Source organism: Rhinolophus sinicus, chromosome 18, assembly GCF_057876585.1.
Source record: "Rhinolophus sinicus isolate RSI-liver-muscle chromosome 18, RSI-T2T, whole genome shotgun sequence".
Taxonomy (NCBI): domain Eukaryota; kingdom Metazoa; phylum Chordata; class Mammalia; order Chiroptera; family Rhinolophidae; genus Rhinolophus; species Rhinolophus sinicus.
In genome coordinates this window covers 100,179,928-100,202,121 of record NC_142518.1, presented here as the reverse complement: position 1 = coordinate 100,202,121, position 22,194 = coordinate 100,179,928, and the positions used below count along the sequence as shown (strand labels likewise).

Here is a 22,194-nt window from a genome sequence, read left to right as displayed (position 1 = left end):
CTTCCCTTCAGACACGCTATCACAAGGGTAAATACCTGATACTCTACCGTGTACTGTGTTGCCACCATTTTTTGTCTTGTTTTGTTTTGATAATGTGTTCTGAGCATATTTAAGTTCGGCTAGGCTTAGCTTTGATGTTTGGTAGGTTAATTGTATTAAATGCCTTTTTGACTGCTGAGATCTTGAAGTTACGGTGGGTTTATCAGGAAGTAACCCCATTGTAAGTTGAGGAGCATCAGTATATGAAGCATTGTGAAAAGTCAACAGGAAAAAGAATGAAAAATGGACTTGAATAGACATTTATCCAGAAAATTTATCCAAATGTCCAATAAGCCCAGGATAAGATGCTCAACATTGGGAGTCATTAGATTAATGCAAATCAAAGCCATAATGAGAGACTACTTTGTACCCATTGAGATGGCTATAGTTTTATTTTAAGAAAAGAAAATAACAAGTGTTTGTGATGATGTAGAGACATTGGAACTCTTGTACAATGATGGTGGAAATGTAAAACGGTACAGACCGGTGGGTAACATTTTGGCAGTTCCTCAAACGGATAGATACCTAGGTATATGCCCAGAAGAATTTAAGACAGGGACACAGACAAATACTTGTATGGCCGTGTTCAGTGTACCATTTTTCACACAATAACCAAAAGTTGGAAACAACCCAAGTGTCCGTCAGCAGGTGAAGGGATAAACAAAATGTGGTGTATACATGCAATGGAAGTTGTCATGCATGCTACAACATGGATGAAACTTGAAAACATTATGTTAAGTGAAATAAGCCAGATACGAGAAAATGAATCTTGTGTGATTCCACTTAGACAAATTCATACAGACAGGAAGTAGATTAGAGGTTACCAGGGGATGGGCCGAGAGGAGAATTTGGAGTTATTGCTTAATAGTTACAGAGTTTCTGTTTATGGTGATGAATAATTTTTTGGAACTAGATAGTGGTGATGGTTACATACCACTGTGAATGTAATTAATGCCCTTGAATTGTACACTTTAAAAATAGTTAAAATGGCAAGGTTAATGTTATGTATTTTCTCACAATAAAGAAATATTATGAAGAGATAAAATCTTTTCCTTTAAAAGTAGTTTCATTATTTAAAATGACTGTTTTCAAATAATCTTGTTCTCTGAAACAGAAAATGAAGATGATCATAAATGAGTCTCTCCTAAGAATAGAAAGCTACTCATAAAAAGGCTTTTATGTTTCATATTTAGAATGACTTTACTTCAAATGGAAGAAATATTACCGACACTTCAGTCTACTCAGATTCTATTTAGAAATTTTCTTTTGTTGTAACCTTTCTGAGGTGACTAATGATAAGTATTGAGATAATTGTTCATCTTTATCATGGTAATCTTTGTAGAACACATGGAGAGATTCATCCTAATTACTCTGGTCCGTCATCAGATACTGTTTCTTCCATCTTAACAATCCAAGCCTCAAAAGAGCAGCACATTTGTGCCAAATAAAGACCCTGCTGATAAATGTTTGGAGGGCATGGCATAGCTGGCTCCTGTGTTAACGATCTCACAAGACCGTATTCAAGATGTAGGCTGGGCTATCTTCCTTTTTAGAGGTCAAGATCTGCTTCTAGACTCATGATTGTTGGCAGAGTTCAGTTGTTTGTAGCTGTAGGACCAACATTCTCATTTTCTTGCTGGTTGACAGGTGGGGGCCATTCTGCCCAGTGTCACTTGACACATGGCTCCCTCCAAGGCTGTCTCTCTGAGCAGCTCATTTCTTCAAGGCCAGCGGGTGAATCTTTCTCTTTGAGTGCTTTTACCGGATTAGGTCAGGCAGGCAGGCCCAAATTAATGTCCCTTTTGATGAACTTAAAATCAACTGACCTGGACCTGAATTGCATCCTAAAATGGCGCACATGATTTTGGAGGTCTTCAAAGTGAATCAGCAAGCCAGAAACAGGAGAGTTAATAGGCTAGTTCCAGTCCAAGTCTAAGAACCAGGAGAACTGATGGTACAATTCTAGTCCAAAGGCAAGTAGCCTTGAGACCCACAGAGAGCCGGTGGTTCAGTTGGAGTTGAACGACAGAATTAAAGGTGATGACCCAGTTTCCCGGCCGTTGGGTTGAAGGAGTTCTTTCTTACTTATGGGAAAGTCACCATTTTTGTTGTGTTCAAGCCTTCATCTGGTTTTTGTGAGGTCCACCCACATTAGGGAGAGCCTTCTGCTTTACTCAGTTTACCAGTTTAAATGTTCATCTCGTTCAAAAACACTCTCCCAGAAATACTCTTCAATAAAGTTTGACCAAATATCTGGGCACCCTATGGCCTGGTCAGGTTCATCCATAAAATAGCCATTACAGTGTTCTTCAGTAATTACTTGCCCTTTACCATGACAAGAGGGGCTAATCCTGTTATCATGGCACCTTGACTCCTCCAGTTCCTGCTTTTCCTGTGAACCTGAGTCCGTTCTGAGGACCTTTCCTCAGGCTGTTTCTTACAGCTACTGCTCATCTGGTTACAGAGTTTTAGGTTGTGTACCTCCAGGGAACTCTGGGAAAAGAGAAACAAGTTGCACTGTTCAGCAGCCAAGAGGGAAAGGTGAAGTCAGGAGGGAAGCAGGTGGCGTTCCCTTGCTAGAGATTCCCAGCTTCACATGCCTACCGTCTCTTCTACATACTTGCTTATACGACTTCATTCAGTACAACCACCCTAAATATAGATATCAAAATGACCACTGTGTTACTTTTCTGTAACCAGAAATCTGCTAAGGGACTCCCGAAGTTGCCTGCAGAACAGAGGAAAGTATAAAGAACTAGCCTTCAGCAGAAAGTTGGCCACCCAAAGTAGTCCGTTGGCCAGGCCATGGTCATTGCCACTTCCTAAATCTGAGTGTGACCCACCCTGCTCTCAGCCCAACATATTGTCAAGGTGTTTATAGCTTAACCTGAGGATTTCCTTGATGTCTGATGTCTCTGAGAATATCTCACGTACATTAAGCTTGTCTTTGAGAAGTTGTCAGTTAAACAAGTGTTATACCAAGACATTGGGCTTGAAAAGAGGAAGGAAATGCTCTCTAGACTACTCTAAAGAGTTACTGATGGTGATTCTTCTGTCTTTCATAGGAACTCTAAAGTTACCTGTTGTACCACTCGGCAATTAAATGCCTAATTGGCAGAGCATTTATGTAGAACATTTTACCCTGGCTTTCTTGTGTACAATCTTGAACTCCACTTAGCTCTCCATTAAGGGAGAAAACAGAGGGCCATCTTTAGTATGAGAACTGGGAAATGGTTCCTCTCCCTCAGCTTGTGAAGCGTGCCAGGTTTTAATTTTTTGATAGTGCCAACAGGCACTTCTCAAAGACCCAGGGTTCTCAGTTTCAATTTAATTGATATAAAAGTTGGAGGACTGTCAGAGGGGACTAACTGGCAGGGCTGCCAGAAATGACAGGTAAGTCAGATTTGGGAATCTTGTGCTGTCTCCCGGTACAGACATTTTGGTCTCGTCCAATCTAGAAGGAAGGAATGACAGGTTCATTTCCCCCTCGCATTAATGTCTCTGTCCCTGTGTACCACCTGCATTATCCCTCTCCATCCCCTTCCTGCTGCTTTGAAACAGGACTTCCCACTGAGGTTCCTGTGGTAATTTAGAACATCATCAATAGCTAGTGATTTTCATAGCAGCAGGTTTTCAAATAAACATGGTGGTCGGCTCCTTCTATCTGTGAAGAAACAAACCAGCACTCACTAATGTCTTCCATCCCTTCTGTGTTTTCTTCCTTCGTCCCTCCCATTTATCCTGGCTTATGAGTGCAAGTCTCCTGGTACTGATCTTGACCTTGAAAAATAATGATACCATGAGCCAATCTGGCTAGCAGAGTTTGACATTCTGTAGAGGTTTTAGGACTTTACTAATAGTCCAAAGTCAAGGTTCTGAGTATTTGTAAATAGTGATAGGAATTTGGGGCAGGGGGAGAGACAACTTTTCCTCTTCCTCTGTTGAATAAGGAACAATTGAAAAGAGAGATGGTATAAACAATAAAATATCTTTATTCTCAATAAAGCTAATAGGAGATGAGGCTTTCATCTGTGAAAAGGAAGACATTCTAATCATGAACACTGTAGTTAGACAGATATATCCACTCAATCATAGGCATCTCTGGATCATAGCAGACCACTGTCTTACTCTCCTGTCTATTACCTGGCATGGGGCCTCCACCTGCAAAAGTTAAGGAATACAGGAGCACAAGGGAATGCATGCTTTTTGTGTGAGCAGGCTCCCAAGAAAAAAGGCAAAAGGAAGGGGCTTGGCTAGGGATGCTAGTTTCTCTTTTAAAACCTCACCAGTACCCCATCCAGAAAATAGGGAATGTGGTGCAGAGAGAAGCCAACGGTGTTATGCTAGTGAGCTTCATAGTGAAGAAAATAGAATAAAGAAGGGGAAAGAACCCACCAACCACCCCTGCAAATTAAGCAATGGAAAAAACTTTAGAGATCGTCTGGTCAACTCCATTTGAGTACATCTTGGCTGGCACAGATTTTGTGGCACATATAGTGAAGGGTAGGCTCTTAGTTTGGGCAAGGAGTCGAGGCACCCTGGTTCTAAGGTTGTTTTCCCTCCATTCTTCTCTCCCACTAGCACTTGAAGTGTTAGATTTGTGTGGTGGAATCTTTGATATAACGACAGAAGGAAATTACATTTATAGAAAGGAAACGGCTCAAGAGAAGCGATTTCTCAAGAACGTTGTTTTGCAAACTGCCCATCATCATCTCCATCACTGCCATGAATAATACTCTCATGCAATGTTTGCTTGATACCTACTTGATCGTATTCTGTATAGACGCATTTAGTACAATGAGACCTCAGGGGAGAGCTAAGTGTAAGGAGATTTCTCTCCTCCTATGCCTAAAGAGTAGAATTAGCTAACCCATAGTAAAAATTTTCCCTCTAGAAAGTGTACATTCCATGGAATTACCATTATTAAAGGGGTTCTGTATTAAATAGATGCTGCGTACTGTTAGACATAACTTCTGTTCGTAACTGTCTGTGTTCCTAGAGTATGTACCCAGAGTCCAACCATGTCTTCCCACCTACACCACTAAGTCCTAACTAGTATCACCTGTTGCCTGGATCCTAGCAGTAGCCTCCTATCCAGTCTCTGCTTTTATCCTTGTGCCCTGAAGTCCGTTCATAGCAACAAGAATGACCTTCTGGTCACATAAGCCAGCTCACATCACTCTTCCGCCTGAAACCATTCGATGGCTCCCTGCCACTCAGAATGAAAGCCAGAGTTACTACAGTGGCCTCCATGAGCTGGCTTCCTGTCACCTCCTACCCCCCTACCTCGCAGTATCTTAATTCCGACCACATTGGCCTCCTTCATTTTCAAAAAACATTCAGCAAGTTATACTTCTACCTCAGGATCTTTGCTTTTTTTTTTTTTTAAGATTTTATTGGGGAAGGGGAACAGGACTTTATTGGGGAACAATGGTCAAATTGTTGTCCTTTCAATCTTAGTTGTGGAGGGCGCAGCTCAGCTCCAGGTCCAGTTGCCGTTGCTAGTTGCAGGGGGTGCAGCCCACCATCCCTTGCGGGAGTCAAACCGGCAACCTTGTGGTTGAGAGGACAGGCTCCAACCAACTGAGCCATCCGGGAGCTCAGCAGCAGCTCAGCTCAAGGTGCCGTGTTCAATTTTACTTGCAGGGTGCGCTGCCCACCATCCCTTGCGGGATTCGAGGAATTGAACTGGCAACCTTGTGGTTGAGAGCCCACTGGCCCATGTGGGAATCGAACAGGCAGCCTTAGGAGTTAGGAGCACGGAGCTCTAACCACCTGAGCCACCGGGCCGGCCCAGGATCTTTGCATTTTTGATCCTCTACTGGGAACACTCTTCTAGATACCTCTACCACTCACTCTATTCTGCTCTTCATTCAGGCCTCTGCTCCAAAGTCACCTTTTCACTAAGGCTTTCTGTGTTATTTTGATTAGGTAAGTTATATACTGCAGTAACAGGAAGCTAACTGACATGTCAGGAGCTTAACTTATAAGTTTTTTTCTCACTGTATGGGTCTAGCAGCAATTCAGAGCAGCTGTCTTCCAGTCAGTGACTCAGAAACCCTTGGGAGGTCTCATCTTACTGATTTGTTTACTATGTGTTTACTCCCACCCCATATGTTTAAACACCACGAGGGCAAAGGTGTGGTCTACATTTTTCCCATCTGCTATATACTGTATGCACTGAATAGTCCCTTCCATAGAGTAGGTTCCCAGTAAGTATTTGTTCAAAGAATATTGAAAAGTTAGTATTATGAGAGGGAATGGAAAATAAAAAGACAAAAAGAAACATCTTTGTGAGTGGGTTTTCTTCTTAGGTGCAAGTCAGTGAAAATATGTTAATTCCACATATAATATTTGATTATTGTTATTAAAATAACTGTAGAAGGCTTAAGGACTTTAGAGCAGGGGTGTCCAAACTTTTTTCAACGTTTTTCACCAAGGGCCATATGTGGTAAAATACACAAACAGCCAGGCCACTCACTCGAGGTGAAGTACGTATTGCCTCACCTGCTTTATTTAAGGAAACTAAATATATTTTTGGAATTTGCTGCGGGCCAATAAAAAATGCATTGTGGGCCGCAGTTGGCCCGCGGGCCGCAGTTTGGACACCCCTGCTTTAGAGCCTTGTTATGTTTTCAGCTTTAAGGTTTGGATATTGTGCTAGTTTTCTATTGCTGCCATAACAAATTGCCACAAACTCAGTGGTTTAAGCAACACAAATTATTATCTTACAGTTCTAAGTAGACACACTTCTTACAGTAGGTCAGAAGTGTGTCTACACATCTCACCACGAAAAAACTAAGGTCTTCGCATGGCTGCATTTCTTTCTGAGGGCTCTAGAAGAGAATCCATTCCCTCGCTCATTTTGGTGGTAAGCAGAATTCAGTTCCCTGTAGGATGGAGATTCCTGTTGCCTTGCTAGCTGTCAACAGAGGGCTGTTCCCTGCTTCTAGAGGCTGGTCTATTTCTTGTCTCATGGCCTCCTTCCTCCATCTTCAAAGCCAGCCACAGCAGGTTGAGTCTTCTCCCATTTTTAATCCATCCTGCCTCTTCTGCCTTTTGATCTTTCCGACCCACTCTTCTGCCTCCTTCTTTTGATTTTAAGAACACATGATTACATTGGACTTACCTGGATAATACATGCCAGTTTCCTCTATCTAAAGGTTAACTGGGGGCTGGGGGGGGGGGCGGGAAGCGCAGTTAGCTCAGTTGGTTAGAGCACAGTGCTCTTAACAACAAGGTTGCCGGTTTGATCCCCGCATGGGCCACTGTGAGCTGCGCCCTCCACAACTAGATTGAAATAACTATTTGACTTGGAGTTGATGCGTCCTGGAAAAACACCCTTAAAATTAAAGAAAAAAAAAGGTCAACTGATTAGCAACCTTAGTTGCAACTTTAAGGTAACATATTGACTGACAGCTTCTAGGGGTTAGTTTGTGGGCATCTTTGAGGGGCCCTTATTCTCCCTACCATAGATTGGCAAACTAATGTGAAATATGGTATAGTGAGCTGGAGGCATGAAGACCTGGATTTGAACCTCAGCTCTGCATCCTTGGGGCTGGGGTACCCTGGACATAGTCCTTCACTTCCTTGACTTTCAGATTTCTGTGTATTGAATGGGGACAATAATGCTACGTGCCTCATGGCGTTTTTGTGAACACTGGAAATGATGTGAAAGTTAGTCATACACACCATGCACTCTATTTTACACGTTTTAAAAATATGCTAAGTATTCTAAATGTCAGTACCAAACTCAACTTAGAGCCCACCTCAGAAGACTGTATCTTTAATAAGGATAAATGAGGGCAGGTGATCTTTTGTTAAAACCCCACTTAACCAGCTGTTTTTCTAGGGGGATGTTTAATCTAAGTGTGTATGATTGATTTATCCTTAAAGTATTGAATGCTATTTTAGAGGCCTTTGCGGACTCAAGGCTTTTAAATAATTGTAATGCCTTTTTTTTCTGACAAAGAAATGCTACCAAGTGTAAACAAACTCAAATACCATTTGCGTTGAAATTCTTCTCAAATTTAGAGTGGGTTCTAACCTGGTACCACATACTTTTCCATCTGTACCCCCGCAGGGAGAAACCCCCCCCACACACACACACACAAGAAGAGCCAGCTCTTTTTTTTACTGAATGGGGAGTTAGAAACTGTGGCAGGCACGAGTGAAAAGAAAAGCACTCATTGAAACGGAATGTTTCCTTTTTAGAATTATTTTTTGGATTTCAACTATTGTAAAGGGGAATTTTCTAATGCTTTCCATGATCTAAAACGGTGCCTCTTTTAACTATCTAAGGGCGGGGGCAAAGTTTTGTATGGCATATAGGTGAGAATTTCGTTTCCTGGTGTTGCGGACCATTTGAGTTTGCAAACTGATGAATATGATATGCCGCCAACGTGAACTATCGGCCTTTTAATGAGTTTGAGCGCAGCTTGTCGCTAGCTATGAAGAGAAGCATTTAACCAGTGCTGATTTTAAGGTGCAGGAGATGAGCCAGGACTCACATCTTGGGCAATTATTAGAGTCTTCTCCTACCTCTTTTCTATCTTCTTTTCTCTTTTTACTGCTTCTGGAATCACTGGCACAGCCATATTATGTGGAATGCCAGGTAGCACAAAGCCACAGTGACATACACATACGTTGATATATTTGACAAATGCCTTCTTGTAGATCAGCCCACACATTGGTATTTGCTTCATGGTTCTTGCCAAGGGGTCAGTCAAAATGGGCCGCTAATGTAGTTGATAGAACTTTCATCCGTGTCACTGTGGGTGGAAGGTGGCACCAATAGGCGATAGAATCCCCTATGATCACAGAACACTGCTAGCAGGAAGGGGGAAACAAAAGAACTCTGCTTGGTTGGAAGTAAAGGCAGTGTTTCCTGACTAATAAAGTAAAATGAGTTTGCTACTTAGATACCCTTTTTTTGGTGGGGAGATGGGGAATGTGGAGAGGTACAGGTGAGTTTGATGGAAACGGTCACTCTTAAAATCACGTAATTTTAGACAACGTTACAGTATAATTTTCCAGTCACTGTCATTAGGCACCAGGAATTTCTGGCTGTCAACAGAGCCTGTGAGGTTGGGTGTGATGAGCTCTGAAGACATCCCAAGGACATGGGGCAACCCCAGATTTGGATCAGAGATCAGCCTTTGAAACATGAAATAAAAATATGAAAGAACAAGTGACAATGAGTCGTGCAGGGCTCTTCTAGCATGCCATGTGAAGAAATATGTTTTCGATGAGAATCTTTTCCAGGAAGACCTGGCTGTAATGCTTCAGAGTGCACTGTATGTAATATATTGGTGACGATACCTCAGTCACCTAAGATTTAATGCTCTAAAAATGGAAAAGATGGAAAGGAGCAAATAGGCTTTCTATAGCAATTTAGCCCAAGAATGGTCTTAAGATCAAAGGCCTAGATTTCAGGTAAGAAAATTTCTGAGTAGCTATGACATCATTTTGTGAGCCTAGCTACAGCTCCTGCACTAACAGGTATTAATTATACGTGGAGGAAGAGGCAAAATTTGGTGCAAAGGTAATGACTGGAATCAATCTGTAAAGGCTACCTACTTGTTTCAGCCCTAGAACATGGTGGCCAGAAGTGCTTGGCTTTAAAAACATTATGAATGAGACTAAATAAAACGTTTCAATGAAGCGAGTCACAATGAAATATTTGCAAGAAATTTCAGATGGCATTCTGGGAGAAATACCATTTGTCAGTCAAATGATTACTCTGTGAGAAGTGCAGCCATCTTTTTTTTTTCTCCCCTGTGTCATTCACCTTACTTTGATAAGGCCAGAGAGGGTTTCCCAGCCTCCCCTTCTTTCTCATCATCCCCCACTTGAGCCAGGTGTTTGGTTGGCTGGACCCCACCTGTTATTCATAGCAGGTGCCTGAGGATACTCACCTAGGGTCCTGCAATGTCACTGGTGCTGCCAATATCATCACTCACTGGGGAAAGTCGTTGCCCTGGGCCGAGGAAGGACTCCACTGATGTGTAGCAATTGCGCATTACCTCTTACCAGTCAGAGGCTTTCTGTGACCTGGGTGATTGGCATGATCACTAGTGCATTTTTCCCTCTTTTTGGTCTGGATTGTGTGTGCCAGACTATCATGAATGGAATAGCTGAGTCTTTGCAGGATGCTGAGTATCTCCGAGGGTCACAAAGGGACTTCAGGATTTGTAGTACCGGTTTGCAAAGAGGTTTGTACACCACATGGGTATTACCCATCATCAAGTCCAGTGATTCTCAACTAAGGAGCTTTAGCCTTTATCTGCTGTGGTGGAGATCCTTGGCAATATCTGGAGACAATTTTGGTTGTCACAAGCTGGAGAGGGATGCTACCGGCGTCTAGTGAGTAGAGGCCAGGGATGCTATTAAACATTCTGCAGTGCATGGAACAGCCTCTTAAAACAAGTAAGTATCCAGCCCCAATGTTAAAATTGCTAGTGTTCAGAAACCTTGGTTAGTCCAAATCACTTATTTTTGAAATAAGAAAACTGAGTCCTAGAATCGTGACGTGGCATTCCAAAGGTTACCCAGGAAGTCAGCACGGACGCAGTGTGGGGATTCTGGTTTTCTAGTCACCACAGTGCATTTCTCGACAGTTTCATTTCTATCAGACAACATTTCCTCCATGGCAAGTGCTGGGCAGTGTGATGAGCTCTTCCCACTTATTTCCCCTTCTTAGCACACACCTTCAAGGTAGGCATGGCTCTCCCCCTTAGAAGGGACTCATTTTATGCATGTAAAACTACCTTGTGGAAGGCGTTGTAGGCAATTAGGAAAACAGATGATACCAAAACAAACATGGTTCTTCTGGGAGTTTACGTTCAAGTTGTGTAAGAAAGACATATATAAAAGTACTTATCAATCTAACTTTTTAGTAGAAGCCTGTGATAGAACCAAAAAGATGTCCCAAGACAAATTTCCTAAAATGTTATATGGAATTAAGACTTAGAGTGAGCTAGTCACCTTAGCTTTGAGAGAAGGCTGCCTGAACAGGAGGGCATCTTTCATTTGGTTTAATGAGAATTCTTTGAGTGCATTTCATGCAATCATGAAAAGAGCAAAACAGCGTGAACAAACAGAATTTGGAGGGAGACTTGATAGTGCTTTGGGAGGTGAATGGAGATGGGGAGATTTGCAAATGAGAACGTAGCTGAAATTTCTAGAAGTATTTGAAATATGTTTTCTATCTTGCACAAATTAAATGATCATTAGTATTGATCATTTCCTTTCAGTGAATTGTTTACTTAGGTTACTCATTTACATCAAACCTGCCATCTTGTTAATGTCAACTGTGGCAGTGAAGCTTGAATATCACATACAAATAAATAGATGGATAGTTAGGTGGTAGGCAAAATGGAGGTCGTGAGCTAATTCCTCTTGTGGTTGAATGTACTTTTCTGCATGACCGATGCTCGGTGACATGGAAGACTAATCACCCTAATTACTCCGTTTTCTTCTCACTTTGTCATTACATGAAGTCATTTGATCATCTGTATATTTTGCCATATTTTCTGTGTCATAGATGTTTTTAACTGTTTGCTTTTTGGAGTCACTAATACCGGGGGTGCCAAAAAAAATGTGTGTAAGTGGACACTTTGGTCAATGTTGCTCAAGTAGTAGTTTGCCATAATCAGAAGTGTCTGGACGCTAATGGTAACCAATTTGAGCACCTCTTGCAATTGCAGAAGTCAAACATGACGTGTACATCTTTTGTTATTGGTATATATCAAATATTAAATTTTAATGCAGTTTTCCTTCCTTAAAATGTGTATACTTTTCTTGGCATCCTCTGTATATGTCTATTTGATGACAGGATGTGACTTCCATTGCACTGGTGATCTCAGAGTTGCTTTGATTTAAAATCGTGTATCAATAAGTATGTTTATTTATCTTTGTGATGAGTTAATTTAAAAGCTAAAAAACAGCATCATCAAATAATTGAGGGCTTGTCAACTCTTTCCAGTCTGAAATCAGCAAACCTTGTGCATTACACTGTCCTGGTACAGAGCCGGTGCCTACGTGGCGTTGTCTCAATGGTTTCCCAGAAACTTGCTTTTCTGTCTTTAAATAAAGGAAGAAAAATTCTTTGAAGACAGGGGTAATCTTCGAAGCTAAAAAATACTGAAGAACCCGATCCCTGTTTAATATTTCAATGTTTGTACAAAGCAGTCTTCCTTTGGACTTGGTGTTAAACACACTGGAATCCTGGCTTCTAGCCTGGGCTTTTCCACAATTGTGTGACTTGTCACGTCAGTTCCTCTCCCTGAGCTTTATCTTCCTTATGCTTTAAGACAGAGGGGTTGCATTATATTATCTCTAAAGAAATTTTGTTTGGAACATTGTAGTGTTTGTGATACTAGTAAATATTTGGGTAGCTATTTTATGTAGCCAATGTTGTATTTATTGATAAGAGTTAGAGAGTAAAAGATGAACTGAATTTTCTAAATATAGGAGTGATAATTGAGTCTTAACTTCTTTCATTAAAAAATACATTTAAAAGATCCATTGCATTGGAAGTGTTTTTCAGTTTATCAATGAGTTTTGCTACATTTGGTTCTTTCTTTATGTCTAGTTTGAAATGGGAATACTGCTGTTCTGTGAACCTGAGTAGCTTAGGCCAGGTTGACAGGCTGAGACTTAAAGTTTCTGCCCTTACCATGACTGCCTCCTACTCCAGACTTTGCCCTTGATCTTGGTGATTGTTGAGAAGCCTGGAGGAGGGGCAGGTTGTTTCATGCCATTCTAGCACTGCTGCTGGAAAACCAATTCTACATGCAGGCTTGCCCACCTAATGGTTAGTCACTGGGCCGCCTTTTATACCAGCAACTTAACTCTTTCATAAACTGTGCTCTTAACTATCATCCCGCCACTAGAGGTAACTTACTTTTGTCACCTCTGTTTCTGAGGATGCCACCCGTCAGTATCTGCGTGTCTGTGGATGTGTGGATTTGTATGTGTGTGCTTGTATTGTCCAGCTCTCTACTAGTCTTGTGGCACTTTGGAATCCTGAGTAGGTGGGCTGTGCGATCAAGGCCAAGGTCACTGCGTATGTGGGCACAATTTCCCTGCAAAGGCCTGCTTCTTGGCAGCTGCTGTTATGGGGTCAGCAGCCTTTTTAAAGCATGGGGCCACATGGTCCAGAGGTCAACCATTAGCCACTCTCATCATTTTATCTGCCTTAAAAAGTCCAGTTGAACCTCTGGAACTAGAGGAAGCTTTGTGTAAATCCATTGTCTGCCTAATCACTGGAGTCCTGGGTCCACCTCCAAGTTTGCATAAATTTATTGGGAAGGGCAGCAGGTGTCATTGAATAAATGTGGACAAATGATTGAAATGAACAGAGGGAGGAATGGTTTCCAGAGGACACAGGTTGTGTGCAAGAAGGGAATGCACTAGAAGGGGGGAAATGGCAGAAAAGATTGGATTAAGTCAGGGAAAGAAGAGTCTCGTTCTTTTTTCCTGCTTTGATGAGCTGACTTCTTTGCAAGCCTACTTTCCTTTTTCTAGAGCTAGTGCCCCTAGGAAGCATTGTATCCTCATCCATTTTTTAGGGCAGTAGAATTAAGGTGCCTACCTGCCTTCCCGCTGGAGTGCTGTGGGAAAGCCCCTGTCACACCCGGTGCTGTTGCGTATACTGCCACTGTCTTACTTGAGGGATTCCTGGGAATAAAGGATTTGATGTAATAGTTCAAATTTTTCACCCCAAATATTCTCAAGTTCAGAAGTTTTATAGACCTGAGTGAGATGTTCCCTATACAATGTCACTTCTGGTTATAAAGTCCAGAATGTTTCTGGCTCTTGTATCAACATGACACCAAGCTACTGACAGATTGACTGGTCTTTTTATGTGTGTGTTTTGCCTGAATTGACTGATGTTTGGGGCATTGAGTATAGACAGCTTGAGACCCAAAGCTGAGCCATTAACTCCCAGATGCTCACAATTTCCAAGGAAATGTTCTGTGCCTGTGGTTATTACTCAGATGGCTTCTTAAATGCTCTCATCTTGGCACCTTTTGGACTTGCTAAATTCAATTTGAAGAAAGAACGAGAGAGAGAGAGAGTTTTGTGGAAAGCAATTACCCTGCATTTTTGTGACCTTCATGCTTTCCCCATCATGATGAATTTTGGGGTTGGTTCTTGTACCAGTCAGCATGTCGTGTTCACTAGAATTGTGTTGTATGTTACAGATAACCAGTTGTATCTAATTAAACAATAATAATGGCAGTGCAAGGCCTTTTCTGGAAATTAATGACCAGCTGGGAAAAGCTGATGGCTGGAGAGTCAGCCAAAGGCTTGTAGCTTCAGTCTGCCATTATTCTCCAGCTATGCCAATTTGTGACGTCATTGTTGGTTTTGAAAAATGAAAATGGAAGACAGTTTACTGATGTTTATCACTTCCTTCTGACTAACAACTTCCCTATTTATTACCCAAAAGTTATTCTTTTATTTTTGAATCTGTAATTGTACTTTAATCTAAAAATATGGTTCTTCTATAGAGTGCATGAAAATGGAATTTCCCAGCTTTTGTATAATCTGGATGTTTCTTTTTCCTTTTTTTTTTTTTTAAAGTTCCAAATTTGGGAAGTTTTCTTTAAATATTTTGGATGGTAAAACCATAATTTGTCTTCAGCTGTGATGCTGGAATTTGATAAGTGTTTATATTATGATAACTATCTGCTCATGGCAGGAAATGGTTGCAAATGTTTTTGAATAGCAGCTGTTGCTCTCAAAGATATGCATTCAGTGGGATTCTAAGAAGTTATAGTCACATTTCTAATAGATGAAGGGAACTCTCTGCCAGGAAAAGCTGTGGTGGTGTCTGTATAATATTTTTGATTACTGCTGCTGAACGCTAGCGGAAAATAGACAACTGACTAAAATATTCATTACCTTCTTGCATAATTTAATCACTTATAAAGGAAGACAATTCCATATACAGGCTGTCTATCTACAACTTGTTCTAAACTTATGATACTAATTTAAAAGTTATGTTGGTTTTACACCATTTTTACCCCAATGCGAAAAGTTCTTAAAACCCATTAAGATTCCAGCCAGTGATCTGGGAATATTTTGCCAAATACAGAAGCTTCAGATCCCATCTAATTTCAGCCAGAAGCTGCTTATATTTTCCAAACACCACAGCATTATTCTCCCCATAAGAAGTGTGCTGGTACTGTTAGTCCTCCTGAATCCATGTTAAGTGTATGCAGTTGGGGGAGTACAATGAGTCAGCATGTGACTAATCACAGCCTGGAAGGCTCTGACTCACTCCTGGAAAAATGGAATGGCTTCATTGGGAAGTGTGTGAAAGAGAGAAAAATCCATCCTGAGGTCAGTTCCCTGTTTCTGCAAATGCAGATCAAATTTCCAGCCCCTTTGGTGGGTGGTTATCAGGCTGAGGAATGTTGCAGTGGACCCTAGGAAAGCAGATACCTGTTCTTACAGGAAGAAAACACTAGAAATTCAGTCTTGCTTTGGAAATCTAGACAGGGTCTAGCAATAAAACGTGGGCTGAGAGGGGCTTGGTGTATATCTTTGGCCAAAATTAGTGAATCAGGCCTTGCTCTTCCAGAATTCAACAAGGTAGGTCTTAGGTCCAGTGCTGCTTATTAGGCTCTCAACTGGAATGTCTTCATTAGGGGTTTTCAGTATCTGAGGAATATTGGCAAAAGCCCCAGTTCTCTTTGGAAATCAAAGAGTGAAGACCGCTCGCCCTTGATTCTTCCGTCAGACTCAGTATAGAAAACCAAATTGAGCTCAGCTTCCGAGGCATTATCCAAAAGCTTGGTGTTTCAATAATTGTCAAATTTTATACCATCATATGCGAATACTGCAAGGAATTCAGGTTCTCGCAAGGAGCAGACCAAGGAAAGAAACATAAACTAATACACTAATAATCGGTGGACATTTTAGCCAGTATCACCTGTTATATTTATATTGTATTTCCAATTGAAACATGTGATCTCTGTATGGTGTTTATTTACATACTATATGGTCATTGATATTAAAATATTTTATCATACTCCAGGTATAGTTTGACACTTGTTAAATTTTCATTGTCCTAGCAATAGAGCTGGAGTAAGCTATTTCCAGTCCTTTAGTATTTTCAATTAAGCCTCTAAAAATAAAGTTGCCAAGCTTTTAAATGCTTTTCTTTGAATCTTTTTGGGGTAATGTTTCTGTAGTCTTCCGTGGGAGTGGATTTGATTTAAGTCTTTCGCTGCTTCTATGAAGCTCTAACTTGAGTTCATTTTGTTATGTGGTGACCACAGTTCTGGATGACGCCCCCCCTGGCACACAGGAATACATTATGTTACGGCAAGATTCCATCCAATCTGCGGAATTAAAGAAAAAAGAGTCCCCCTTTCGTGCTAAGTGTCACGAAATCTTCTGCTGCCCGCTGAAGCAAGTACACCACAAAGAAAACACAGAGCCTGAAGGTTTGTGCACGACAGACACGTGTTTTGCTTGTTTTCTCTCATTCTTCTCTCTTTGTCTTTCTTTTTGACTGTGCATTGCCCTCTGGTGTGCTGTGTCTCGTTCGACTCCTGACGTACTTAGGGAGGCCCCCTGGCTCGCTGGTGAATGTGTTATGCAGTCTCAGGTGGGACACTTGCATAATACAGTCATCTCTGGCACAGCTCGCAGCATCCTCCTGCTTTTCACAGCTGCAACATTTTCAGCTGGTGCCATTACACTGCCCCGTTTTGGCTGCTAAAGTTGCTTGCTCCTGTAGCCAACATCTGGCCCAGTGTGTTCCCATCACCTGGCATTCCTGAAGCAGCAGTCGGCTGAGGAATGGCACTTCAAAAATGCAGTAGTGAGAAGATTGATATAAATTCTCTACCTCTCCTCTATCCATAAAGCTTCTGCATTGCGCTCGATCGCTGAAACCGACCCCAGACTTCTTGTGTAATGCATGCACTTTGCCATAGTGAAATGCATGCCTCAAGGAAACTATGAGTAGTTTGTTTTTCTTTTCAGCTCAAGCACAGGTTTGGAAAACTACTTGCTGCTTCTTAAACTGAGGTCAATTAAGGTGTTCGTCGCCGTCTATGCTACAAATCTATCTCTAAAGTTCCTCGTCTATCCAGAAAGGGTATTCATTCATTTTTTCCCCACCGTTTTTGCTTATATCAAACAGGAACCTTTTTCACATCAGAAAATCCATAAAGTTTTTGCCAGCTGTGTACATTTCAACTTCCAAAATGACATCTGACATATGTAATGGGGATGCTAATTAAATGCTTATTGTAAAACAGCCCATCACCCCATATCAAATACTATGGAAGCAGTTTACCGGAGAATAACAATTCACCTGTCCTTTGGCAGTTGATGTACATGTTTGCGTAAATGGTTCTGATACGATTTCCAAAAGCAAACCTGTTCCTATTTCAAGTTGCCATTTAAGGGTATCAAGTAACCCATTCAAGTAACATTATGGGTATCATCCTATCAACTGTCTTTCTGACCTGGGAAAGACTGCTGTGTTGTGCTGTTTAAAGGTTTTGTGTAAGGAAATCCCTACAAAGTGACTCTAGTCTATAGCCTTGCAAGCAAGTTTTTATATCTCAAAGTCTCCCCTTCTTCTTCCTTCCAGGTAGAATTTTACCTGTTCATTGGCAGACAATGAGAAGTATATGTGTTTTTATGTTTGATTCTATTTCAGCAATAGAATAGAATATTTCTTTCTTTCTTTTTTTATCCATACTTTGGTATCCAAGCTATCCTCTTTGGGTCTGAGTTGTGATGTCAGTACTTATGAATCAAGGATATAAATGGTGACCATTTATAGTGAGTAAAATCAATCTTTTGGTGGTTTAGTAGAGAAGATAATAACTTTATGCTCTAATGAAACAACAAAATTTAACCAGTGACAATTACTTTAGTATCTATCACGTATTCCGATGTGTTTTGGTTTTTTCTCTCTTAAATTATGTTTATGTGTGTGTGCGCGCGTGCGCGCACGTGTGCGAAGTAGAAAATAGCATCTGTATTAAAGATACTTACTTTTTATTATATAACAGATGCTGTACTGTTTTTCTACGTGAACATCAGCCTAAGAAACAAAATTTGGTTCGAGTAAGGAAAATAAGCCATTATATTCAATCAAGCAATCAGTTAGAAACTTCAAATTGTTTTAACAATGCTCAGATGAAAACAAAAAAGAGTTGAACGACTAAATTTAAGACCCCATTCCTTTTCTTATTACTTATAATTCTGACAGGATCTATTAATTTTCAAAATATCATCTGGAGTGTATAGTGAATACTGTTATGAATGTTTTCAGATATGAACAATTCTTTAGAGAGTGTGTGGCACTTAAACTCTCTTGTACAACATTTGGATAGTTTCTAATGTGTCATGTAATCCACAAGTTGAGTGGCTGCCATTGTGCCTAATGTGGCTGTCATCTTTCACTTGTAATACATTGATAATAGGCATCACCTTCTTTCAGACTGAAGATTTCCCTTAGTCTTGCTTTCCTGCCAGTTCCTCTGGAATAGTGAAGCTGATACCGGCGGTACCAAAAAATGTATGCAAGGGGACACTTTGGTCACCATTGCTTAGCAGTAGTTCACCGTAATCAGAAGTGTCTGGACGCTGATGGTAACCACTCTGAGCACCTCTTGTAATTGCAGAAGTCAAATGTCACTTGTATTCATCTTTTGTTATCGGTATATATCGAGTATTATTACAATTTTAATACAGTTTTCCTTTCTTCAAATGTGTAAACTTTTTTTGGCACCATTTGTATTTTCCTCCTTATTGCTATGAATTATTTGTAAATAGTATTAAATTCAGTAGAGGTTTTTCGGGATGACATTTTAATACTATTTACCATTTTACTGTACTCCCTTCAAACAAAGGCCCAGAGGCTAATGGTGAACTCAGACCTTAAAATGAAAGCACTTGATCTCTGAATAAATTAACAGGATTCAGAAGACCTTAGATGGGGGCGAAAGAAAACATGCAGTGGAAGAGACCTCGGATAAATAAGGAAACATTGCTAAGAAATTAACATGCTTACTTCATGTAGGATACCAAAGCTCGTCATTACCAGGAGATGAAGTAACTGTGGGTTTGGAAGGGTTCATTGGTCATTTTGGCAAACTGGAAGATTTTTGCAAGACTGGTTTTTAAATGCTTTAAGGTACAGTGTTCAGTTTTCTCTTAGTTGCTGTTACGTTTTATTGTAATTAGTACAGATAGATAGAACCTTAGTTCTAAATTATTTATGTACCTTGAAACCTTCATTTTCCTGTGAAGTATTTTGAAGAGAGAATTCCTCTCATGGTCTCTGTGCTAAAGCGTGAGACCTTAATTGACCTTGGCTGTGGCTGCCCAGCACTTCCACTGAGGGTGAAGGCAATGGACAGGATGGTGAAGCCATGCATTGTTGGATGTGTGTATGCTGAACTGCCAGTGTGACCACTTCTAATGAGGTTGTGTTTATACAGTCCTCTCGTGAAAAATTTAAAAATACATTTAAATTTTGGGGCAAAATAAAAGTTTGAGTTGGCTAAGTCTTACAAATGATTCAGTTATGTCAAAGAGGTTTATGTGTATTATGATGAAGCTGCAATTAATTTTGTACTTCCTTACTGAATAGATAAATCTACCAACTGTTTTTGCATTATTATAGACAGAGTCTTGATGTTTCTTTTGGTCTGTGATGTTTTTGTAATGGCCAGGTCCTCTCCATAGTTTGTGACTGCCTGTGATTTGGTAGAGATAGCTGATTTTTAATTTGTCACAGTCATCTGTCTTTTGAAAGACATCTTTGTATTGTGTTCAGGCCCCTCAGAATCCATGTAAAGCAATACATGAAAGGAGTGAAATATCTCACTGGCTATTCAGGATACATTAAGGCCAAATTATACTTTGCCAAAACCCCATTTCTATTTCTGAGCAGCCAATTCCAAAATAACGTCTTTAATCTGTTCCAAATACTTGTGATTTTCAGTGATGTGATTATTTTCATAAAAACCACTTATGATATAATTTTATGTGAGTCCTTGAATTTGGCTGAAGAAGCACATACAAATATGTGACAGTCTAATTTGGGCCAGTACCAGCCACCCTCTTTGTTATAAGAAAGCCACATGGAGAGTGGAGGTCATTACCAAAATCATTCTCTTACAGGAGCCTTTTGGCAAGAGAAAATATCGTCTTCATAGCTTTATTCTTTTGTTCAGTTTTTTCTTTTATTGACCTATGTGCCAAAGTGAAATAACTGATTTAGAGTAACTTCTCAAAGGCAATTTTTTTTTTTTAAAGAGGGCACAGCTCAAGGTGGCCCATGTGGGATCAAACCGGTAACCTTGGTGTTAGTAGCAATGCGCTCTAACCAACTGATCTAACCAGCCGCCCTCAAAGCCAATTTAGTATCGAGATAGTTGCTACTTCCTAAACCCCAGTCATTTGGTTTTAACTAATATCTGAAGATCGTGCAGAAAAATCATACCAAGATATACATGCTTGCGATAGTCACTGTTAAAAATCCACAGAGAAAAGTTAATCATTTATTCCTAACATTTTGCTCTTAGGATTGAAAATCCTGATTGCAATAAAAAATGTAAAGGAGGTAACACAAAATAGGAAGATATTATACAGCTTACCATCTTTTTTCTTAATGTTTCTCTTTTTTTTTTAATTTTATTGGGGAATATTGGGGTACAGTGTGTTTCTCCAGGGTCCATCAGCTCCAAGTCGTTGTCCTTCAGTCTAGTTATGAAGGGTGCAGCTCGTCTCCAAGTCCAGTCACCATTTTCAATCTTTAGTTGCAGGGGCACAGCCCACCATCCCATCCGGGAATTGAACCAACAACCTTGTTGTTCAGAGCTCGTGCTTTAACCAACTGAGCCATCCGGCCACCCAGCTTACCGTCTTTTAAATCAAGCATTTGGCCTCTTTCGTACAGTTCTGTTTCCATGTGATTTCACACACGCACGCACGCACACACACACACACACACACACACACACACACATTCCAACTTCCTTAAGACATCCATAACCTTTTTAGTCAGCAAGGCATCCAACCATAGTGACTTTGGTTGGAGTCATGAATCTGAGATCCATCCTGGTGATAGGTAATGTATGGCAGCTACCACCATGTGAAAGAAAGCAGAGTTCTGTGCCATATGGTAAGGGGACATGTTTGTAACTAGTCCAATGACTGTTACTCTGACAGTGCATTGGTTTCTTTGTCCCAGAAAGAGAATATGTCACTATGAATATCAGTCTTGCCTAAATGATGGGAGAATACCAAGGTAGTAGAATATTGAGGAACATGCTGAGGAAAGTGTTTTTATTTTTATCCTTACCTTTTCTTCAACTCTTGTCTCCTGTTGTGTGTCCTCCTCAGTTTGATACTAATTTACTTTTTGAGAAAATTGGATCTTATAGTATGTTTGAGTGAGCAATCAGTTCAATAAATCTAAGATCCCTCAGATACTTGACACCTGAAAGTCTTGACTTTCAGAAAAGATATCACTGAGTTCCACGTCTGTCCCCTTGCAGATGAGAATTGAGGGGCTATTCCTGTTTTATTAGGGAATCTTAGGGTCATGCTAAAGAGATGAAAGACTTTATTCGTAGCCTTTTAATTGCAAAATAACTGTGACTTAGGGTCATGTTGCCGTTGATGATCACTTGAAGGATGACAAAGTGACACCAGAGCGTTTTCTTTGAAGCAAGTGGCAGCTTCATTGCAGTCATAACATTAAGATAAAAAATGCATCCGTATGAAAATCAAATTAAAGCCAGAAATCTGAAAGCCTTGGTGATTAACAACGAGTAAACACTATCCTCTCCCCACAAAGTGTTCAAATGTGTGTGTTTTTTGTGACATGGCAAGTATTAGTTTGGTGTAAAAGTAGTTGTGATTTTTGCAATTATTTTTAACCATTTCAACCGCAATTACGTTTGCACCAACTTAATATTTATTAGAAGACAGCTTGTGATGTCCTAATAACATTAGGACTCTAGTAATGGCACTGAAGCACATTGTGTCCTCTGTCCTATCTCCCCACCTCATGGCAGCCAACGCAAAATTAATCATATATTGGGGATAGATTCTCCTCTGGTTAACTAATAATTTGATCAAGGAAGTATACTTACCAGCCAA

The 22,194-nt window shown here is 40.5% G+C and overlaps 1 protein-coding gene across 6 annotated transcripts in view; it reads left to right on the top strand.

The window, feature by feature from the left end:
• Positions 1–22,194, top strand: part of FGF13 (fibroblast growth factor 13) — a 515,410-nt gene that overhangs the window by 301,709 nt on the left and 191,507 nt on the right. For 4 of the 6 annotated variants that reach the window (XM_019750480.3, XM_019750478.3, XM_019750479.3 and 1 more), the window contains one exon: positions 16,335–16,502. The exons of the other annotated variants lie outside the window; for them this stretch is intronic. In XM_019750480.3, coding sequence (XP_019606039.1) covers positions 16,335–16,502 — 168 coding nt within the window. The remainder of the gene's footprint in view (positions 1–16,334; positions 16,503–22,194) is intronic. 6 annotated transcript variants of the gene reach the window in all.